General features: G+C 37.2%; 1 protein-coding gene across 1 annotated transcript in view; it reads left to right on the forward strand.

Annotated features, from left to right (window-relative positions):
* Positions 1-9,158, forward strand: part of LOC107714421 (semaphorin-5B-like) — a 119,169-nt gene that overhangs the window by 43,631 nt on the left and 66,380 nt on the right. Inside the window, exon 2 of the mRNA XM_016520255.1 lies at positions 575-815. Coding sequence (XP_016375741.1) covers positions 629-815 — 187 coding nt within the window. The 5' untranslated portion in view covers positions 575-628. The remainder of the gene's footprint in view (positions 1-574; positions 816-9,158) is intronic.

Below are 9,158 nucleotides of genomic sequence, written 5' to 3' on the forward strand. Positions count from 1 at the left end.
TTCTGTTTTTTTTTTTTTTTTTGAGTAAATATTTGTAAAAAATATATTTTATTTAATATTGATTCAGTGTTTTTAATATGAATTAAGGCATGTTCTCTGCATCTCATTTGCCATTGGTACATTGAAATGCTTGTAATATATTTACATTGTAATTTATGTATTTGGCAGACACAAACTGGACCCGTGACCTTTTGTTTGAACTACAGAAATGCCTACAGTAATATATCAGCATTATTTCGTTGATCAGCCCCCCTACTTTATAGATAATTTAAAATAGAAAATTAATTAGATTTTTGGTCTGACTCTTTTGCAACTTTCGGTTTCATACACATTTTAACTGTTGTCGTAAGGACAAATAGTAATTTTTCTGTTTACTTTTTCTTTCACCTTCTCTCTCAAGTCAACAAAACTTTGACATAATCATAAAGAAGTACAATATTGCCAAACTATTCAACTCCTATGACAGTAAAGATGTGTGTGTGTGCTGCAGAAAAATGGAAACCTCAAAGAAATGTCAAGAAAATAAACTTCAAAAAGTATGTTTACCATGAATCTTTTTCTCCGGTCTCAACAGGTGCATTCCAGAGGCCCACCTTGGCAGCTAGAGGAGAGGTCGGCCTCCGTCACCATGACAGTGTTGCCACGGGCCGTGGCTTCCCTGGCTGTGCCTGGCCTTATCCTCTGTTTCATCACTCTTCCGTTTCCTGCTATACTATCCCAGAGGCCCCCTCTCCCTACAGAACCCTCCCCCACCCCAGCACCCCACACGAGGCCGGAGTGTACCCGCCTAGAGCACCCCGTCATCTCTATTCAAAGTGAGCACTGATGTCTCTCACAGTACATGCTCTTACTCCTGGGATATTACAGCATTATTTATCTTCTCTGTAGGAATATCTTACAGTACATGTGTTGGGGAAACTACTTTGAAATTCTAGCTTGCCAAATTTAAAAATAATCTAGTTTTGAAGTTGTTGAAGGTGTCAGTCTTAGAATATTTTTTAATATGCAGAGACAGCTGTAAGTGTAAAAACATTTCTCAGTGGCAATATCAAAACATTAATTTGTTTGGTCATCCCAACCAGCCAAATGTAGCAACACTGGCTCAACCAGTGGTGTGAGTTTGGTGCTGGAATATTAGTTTTTCTCTGACCAATGATGGGAAACCTGTTTGAAAACATGTTTACAATTGGTAATGCTAAGTTATACTTCAGTCAAAGTACTAAAAAGTAGCTTGCTACACTACAAGCTACTACCAAAATGTAGAAAACTGCATTGTTATAAAAGATACATTTATACTAAATAAAAATACAAAAACCTATTTTATGTAATAGCACATAATACAGCATTTAACCAAGTATTTGGGTGTAAAAAAATAAGAATACTGTGCATGGACTCAAATTATTCTTTGAATTGTTTAATCAGTAAGTCATTTACTAAAATGAATCAATTCACAAAGATGTTCACAAAGTTTGTTTTTGTTCTAAGATAAATTGATTCACTAATTCACTGAAATGAATCAAATCAGTAACGAATCTTATGTAACTAACCCTATATATGAAAGAAAGTGCAATAACTGGAAAAATGACTGCTTGCTGGTCAAGCTATACTATTTTGAAAATAGCTACTGCTGTCATACTACAGAAAATAGCTAGTTGCATGACTAAACATTGGCAATATTTTTGTTGGCTAAGCGTGAATCATATAAAAACTGACAAAGCATGCTTGAAAGGCAAAGAAGGTAGCCTGCATATATGTATATTTTTAGAGCATGTTCATACCTCAGTCAGCTTTAAATGCTGATCATAACAGCAATTAGTCTTTTTATTGAAAGACTTAGCCAGGCGTGTTCACCACTGTTATGCACAATTTTCGGAAAAAAGTCCACTGCTAAAATTCAAAGCATTTTAGGAATGTAGCGCCCAGCCTAGTGATTCTGGTTGTTTTTCCACTGTTCCTGTATATTGCACAGGCTCCGACTGTAGATCTACATTTTTTGTTTCGTTTATCTTATTCATTGGGGTTTCCACACATTTCAGACAGCGGTAGAGCATGCTGAAGATAGCAAGAGACAAACGTCTTTCATTTCATCAAGATTCCTATCCTCCTGTGTCCTAGCACACAAAGAAAACAGAATGTGCAGCCATACCTTGATCTCTCTCAGAAAATCTTCTCCATACCCATGTAACAAAGGTGTTTTCTATACCAAGAACAAATTTATTTAGACAACAGTGTGTGTTTGTAGTGAATATGATCTGTCGATGATTGCCTTGCCTATGGAGTATGAGCAGCGTGTTTTTTGACTCTCTGAGGGACATGACAAAAATTGCAGAATAATGCCTCATGGGAAACAAAAGGAATTGATGACCTGGGGGGGCTCTGTATAATATATGAAACCTGCTTTGACATTGAGGCAGCCATGGCTCATATAGACATCGCCTGCGGCCAGCTCCATTTATTGCTTCCGAAAAAACTCAGGTTGCATTTTGATTTTGATCTCTTTTTTTTGTTTGTTATGGTATTCTATTCCCTTTTGTCATTTTAGCTCATCAAAGCAACGGCACTATGGCATAGCATTCATGATAAGAGCTGCTGAACAATTAGCTTTGCATTGTAAGCTAGCACACCTCGAAATCCCTCTTTATGTGTTCTCAATGGTATGGAAGTCCCACAGCACACCTTAATGCTTTCTTTTATGTTGAAGCAGTGGTATGGAAACCTGCTACAATGGAAGTGTTGGCCGAACTTGAGATTAGGTTCTTTGATGGATGAACATTTTTTAATTGACGCCTTCTGGCAGCTGCTCAGTGGAGTCACCTGAGGCGTATTGGGGGCCTCTATCTCTGATCTCTGACAAGGTCTGTAGATTCACACATGCCTTTGAACTATTCTAAACGATACTCTTAAGATGATTTAGCATGGTAGAGCACCATGACCACCAGGGTTGGGGCCAGTGTCCTTGCTGAACGCTTCCGGAGCTCATGGAATGGGACTTACAACCTTAAAGATTAGATTTTACACTTAAAGGAATTACCTTAATGAGTTTTTAATTAGTATTTTGACTTGTTGTCCATTAAAAATAAAGTTAAACTATGTAAAAAGATGCATTTACTTATCCCATGTTACATTAAGACTTAATAAGAGTGTATTTTTTCCTTCTTATTTTAAGTATAAATAAATTAAACATAAGTGGAAAAAATCTGGCAGTGCTGTAACAAAATATACTTGGAATTAATACACTAATTCAAAATAGTCTTAATTTCTTATCTATTGTTGTTATTGTATTTAGTTTTACGTGACTATTTCTTTTTTGCTGTTTTTGCTGCTGTAGCTTTAAATTCTGAGCAAACACCCTCTTTGCATGTGAAATGAGAGACAACCTTCAAAGTTTTTGGCAGGTTTGCTATTTGGTCCAATATATTTGTTGCTTCCCTGACATTCAATAGCAGCCTCTTTGCAAAGGCTGGATTAGATTGTGGCAGGTTCATAAAACAATTCTCACCAAAATGTGACACATAGACAATTTAGGTCAGACTGAAATAATCAGAGGCCTCCACATCTTACTGTTATTTGCCAACTGGAATAATAACATTTTCTTTTCTACCACCTCCATATTACTTCACCACGACTGGCTGGTCCAAGTTGCTAACTCCTGATTAGGCATCATTGATGTGCAAATGCGGGTGGTCATGTGTCAGTGTATTCATCTGACTTCAGAAAGTTGTGGAAGTTCGGAAAAAGACGTTTCCGCAGCTTCCTTTCAATAGGTGGTCTGTTTGGCCTGGAAAAGTTTTCAGTTTTAAAACTCTGAGTATGTTTACATTGAACCTTTTTGTTTCAAGAGATCAAAGTTTTTTCATGATATGACTACCACTTTAAGAAACTCAAAGCTGTTGCTGTGTCGATATATAATACCATACTGAGAGCAACCCAATACTTATTTCCTTCAGAGGAAATCCTTTTTTAATTTTTCTTGCATGTTATACGTGACAATCCCCTCTAAAATCATTGCCAGCATATCTTTGAACCAGCAATAGCATGCTGGTACTACAAGGAGTCTCAGATAAGCTTAGATATCTAGGGATGTCATTTGGATGGATTTTGGGGGGGGTGCATGCATGTATTTGTTATTTTTTTTTCATGACTAAGCTTGCACAATCACACCAGCATGCCTAGTCTATCTACAAGGATTTCAACGTATCACTGCAAACACATGTATGCTGAGCTGAGAATTTCCAGGTTTCTAAAAGTCTGGATACTTATTTAACAAACATTGAGGTGAATTCACCAAACGCATTCAATATTTCAGCAAAAACCTGTTCTGTGTTCAGTCCTGTGTAACAAGCTACAAAATGAGTTGAAATGGTACTGCACTGTGAATTTTAAAATTAATTAGCATTATTTTCAGCACTATTTGTATTTACTATTATTTACAAATTATGTATGAAAAACTAAATGTAGGCATCACATTGTAATGTACAGTATGAAAAACAGATATTAATTTAGAGATTTGTTAAAGATATTTACATGTAACATTTGACTGTTATTAAATTCTTAGTTTTTTTAATATTTTTCACTTTGTGAGCATTATATGATGACAAAGGGTAATATCCATGTAAAAATAAGGGAAATAAACATACCTAATGAAATATTACAAATAACCAATATACAACTGATAGATCATGCTTCAAGGAACCTAATTTCCTTTTTTTAAGAACTAAAACACAGCACCTGCCAATAAACGGCACTATCCATGGACATTCACGTTTTCAATTCAATTTACGTTTATTTGTGTAATGTTTTTCATGATGCATGTTGTTTCAAAGCAGCTTTTCAGGAGATGCATGTTTCTGCATTACAATTAAGAGTAATTTGTTGGTGATATGAAAGTAATGTCCATATAGCAGAAATGTGCATATAAATAATAAAAAAAAATATATAAATAATGCATTTAGCTAATGACATGTATTCAAGCAGAACGATGGACACAATTAAGGCAATCATTTGTACAAGTTGTGATCATAATGTTTACAATGTAAGGACAATTTGTCAGTTTTGTATATTTATTTAGAGTTTGCGTCATCTAAGCTCCTCATAGGGGTTGGCGTAATCTTTTCTCAGGTGTTGGGTCATCTGAGGTGTTGGGACATCATTTATTTTCAGGGGCCATTCACACAAAACACATTTTGCATTCCACTGCAGTGCTGTTACAATGTTTTTCTATGTACACATTGGCTAGAATGACATTTTTAACTGTTGCACTTGCAAACTCTTGACACGCTGTGCTTAAAACATGGCATTCAAGTTCACTGTAAAAAAAAAAAACTCACTGCCCTGCATCTCACATTTTTAAAGTAAAAACTTGTTCTGTGTGAATGGCCCCTTAGTAAATTCCGCCTATTGTTGTATAAAACCACCATCTATAGTTACCAGATTTGGATCTTGGACTTTCATAGGCCACTTCGACATTGAAAACAGCGCAATTTAAGAGCTAATGTCAGGTATGGTGTGTCCTTGCATGTCCAATGCTGAGAACCTAATGTAAAGTCCTTACCTGTTAGGCTGGAATTACAGTAATCTGTCCCGTGAGGAGTGGTGCCACAGAGCCATTGTCTACCTTCCACTCACCCAGCCATTGTAATTGTCTTGAGATTGTTTGTCTCGTCTGTAGAACATGTTCAGAAACCAATCTCTAGTTTGTAATAGTGCTGTTGTTTAACCACCGGCCCCTAAGGAGACCTTGAGAAGAAAAAAGAAAAAGAAAAACAATGTTGTTCTTTAACTTCAGGCCCTTACCGATGTGTCTCTCTCCACCTAATTGGTCTGTGATTTCAGAGGCACTGATGCCTGAACATTCTGTCATGTTGTTGGACCCTCTGTCACCACAGGCATAGAAAGAAGAGGTTGTTGGGAGGTGTTCGCAAGTGAGTCTAACCTTGGAGTGCAAGGTTTACATTTGCTAACTGTGAATGAAATGGAACTTAGTAAGAGGTTTGAACTGAAAGCAGCAGCCCTTATGCTTCTGCTTACCTTTCCTGTCTATTGTAAATGCTGACGTGTTACGCTTCAGTGACCATTTGAAATTGCCAGCACAGGTCTCTCTCATTGGCTTTGTGAAAGGTGCTCTTTCAGATCTTTGCCTGACTTGAACCGGCCTTCGATTTACGGCCTCATCCCTAGAGCACCCTTACCCCTCCTGTCCTCTCCTGTTGTGCTGTGGCTTTTTTTGGGGTGCTCATTGTCTTCCTATTTCTATAATCAGAGTGCAGTCTGTGTAAGAGGATTTAGATTTCTGTGGCTCTCTCCGGTCATGCAGTGGCAACAGGGGATGCAACAGCAGGGAAATCACACGGCAGGCGTGGGGAAGGAGACCAGAAGACAAAACAAAAGCAAATTCAGACTGTTCACAGATAAGCTCCGGCCTGCATCTTCTGATAAGATTCTCTGAGCTCAGATGAGAGATGGGCCAGTCTTTGGAGCGGTGAGATGCAAAATACAGACGAGACGATTGTGTCTCTCGCAGGACAGGGCTAGTGCTTACATGAGGTGCTTTGTGAACCCATCTGCTTTATTTATAATCAAAGGTAACATTACAGAAGCATGAGGCTACCGGGCCTGCAGTGGTCAATGGTGATCCATATTCACTCTCTCATATTGATCCCAGAGAGGACTGCTGCTCTTATGGAATTGGATTAGTTTCACCTTGATTCTTTTCTAAACATTTCTCATTGATAACTTTTTCTGCCTCACACTGCATGAAATATTCCCTAATCTACTCCCTAACCACATTTAGGATTATTATTGTTTCATTGTTTCTGTATTTAGTGATCAGCTTAAAGCAATGAATTCAACAAACATAGATGGAAAGTATGCTTTGATTTTTTTATATAATGATTAAAACGAAACAGGGCAATGTTTAAACCCATGATCTTGCTGTTTGTGGATTAGGGTTAATAGCTTTTCATTTATAGTGTTGTAGTTTTGTGATCCTTGTTTGAATACATTTTTTATGTGTATAGATACTTCTGATTACTGAACTAAACTTTTTACTTGGAGGGGAAAGAAGTGCATTCAGAATGTTTGTAACATTGTTACATAATTTTTACATAATAGTTATGACATCATGAAGTCAGATTTTTGAAAAAAAAATAGTTTAATTGTTTTTAGTAGTTGTGTTTGTGATGATTATAGTGTTCTCATTTACAGTAAATATTACATTGGCTATGTTTACATGCACAACAGTGTGCTGATAACTATCCAAATCGGCTTATTCTAAAAACCTGATAATGAAAGAAAACACGTTTACATGAGATTTTAAAATACGTTTTCATATTAAAATGTTAACATGCATTCATGCATTGAAAAAATGTCAGAATTCTTCTAAAGGAGTTTATAAGCAAAGTGAATTTGGAAAACTGGGCAGAAATCCAGGTGTACAATCCTTAAACAGTTCTGACCTTCAACTGATCAAAACAACACTGTTTAATGTGTTTCCATGACCTTACACATTGTCAGATTATTAATCATAATTATTGTAAGATGTGCATGTGAACTCTGAACTCTCAGACTGTAGACAATTTGCCAGATTTCTGCAAAATCTGAACTCACAGTATTCTCAGTTCTACACATCCTCCCTTGTGTGTTCATTAATTTAATATTTTGGCAAATTTGATTATGCTTTCAGCTGCCAATAAGAGTGTAGTACCCTAAGCCGTTTATATCCATATTTAAAACAATTTACCACATTTACATTAAATCATTTACCATCTGCACCCCCCACCCCTCCGGTAAGCAAAGAAAGTGTGCAGGTTTTTGGGCCTGGTTATTTGCTAGTGTTTGTGTGATTTGTAGCTTAACAATGGCAGTCTTGAAATCAATACCTGCAGCAGTGTGGCCAAAATCACCCCTTGTGTCTTCCTCTCTGCGTGTAGCATTAAGAACCAGTCAGTTGTAAATCTTTGAGAACAAAAAAACATGATGATTATGATTTATGTCCTCAGGAGCGTCTTGGATGCAGACTGTTGAGTTGGTTCTTGTCCCTCGGATCTGCTGGCTAATGCATTAATCTCTTCCGCTGCGTGTTTGGTGAGAAAAATGCAATAATCGTCCATCAACCCTTTTCTGGCCCGACCCTCATATTTATCCCTTTTTATTGCATATGGATTGCTGGACGCCAGGCAGGCTTCATGATGTGTGGGAGCTGTCCGTGCATATAAAACCACAGTTTATATAAAACTTACCGAAGCTTAGAAGTCCATCAGAAAGGGCACTTTATGATCAACTCCTGTAAGCGAATAAAAAAAAAAAAACATTCAGATAACTTCGACGCTTACTGTGCTGGTGCAAACACATTTTGTTGGTTATCTTAAAATTACTATGAAGGCGAATTGGAGCGGTTTAGGTTATGAGGGTTTAGTGGGTGAAGTATCTGAGCGCTGCTGGACTTACAGCTGAACAGCTGAGTCTGTTTGTTTGCTTGTGCAAAGATCAGCGCTTTCATGCTGCGTCTGACGTTCATCTCCGGTATGGTTTATGGTAACTCAAGGTGACTCTGATGTTATCATGACAGTCCCTCAACCTGCACAGTCTATGGTTTCTCAGTGCATGTGTTTTATGCTTTATGAAGCATTTAGGACCAGGCTAAACAACAAGCATAAACAAGCATAGATTTTCATGGAGATCCTAGCATGTCTGTTCAGGTCATTGCTAGTTTGGTACTGGTCTAACTGGCAAAATTCTGGTCAAATAGTTTGATTTTTCTGATGAAACTGGTTGACCAAGGTTAGCTGGTTAAGCCAATTAAGAAGCCTGGTTCTTATATCAGGATCCTGTGGATCCAAAGTACAACATATTCTGGTGACCATACTAGTCTTATTCAAGGAAGAGCATGCATGCTATCTAGTGTAGTTTGTGTCAGATAGATTTATAATATCTGGGTTTCCCAAAAAGGGTTTCACTAAAATTTAAATTATGTAAATTCTTATAGTGTAAAGCCCTAACCTTCAAGTAAATAACTTGGTTCAATAACTTGGTAACTGACATAAAAGGTTGGAAACCTCTGTATTATATTATAGACTGTGAGCTGTCTCACTTTTGACCTACAGTAACGGATCAATAAACTCCATAAGCTTCAAGCTTGTGCAACAATTTATATATATATA

Source organism: Sinocyclocheilus rhinocerous, unplaced genomic scaffold (genome assembly GCF_001515625.1).
Source record: "Sinocyclocheilus rhinocerous isolate Xijiao unplaced genomic scaffold, SAMN03320098_v1.1 scaffold12, whole genome shotgun sequence".
NCBI lineage: Eukaryota > Metazoa > Chordata > Actinopteri > Cypriniformes > Cyprinidae > Sinocyclocheilus > Sinocyclocheilus rhinocerous.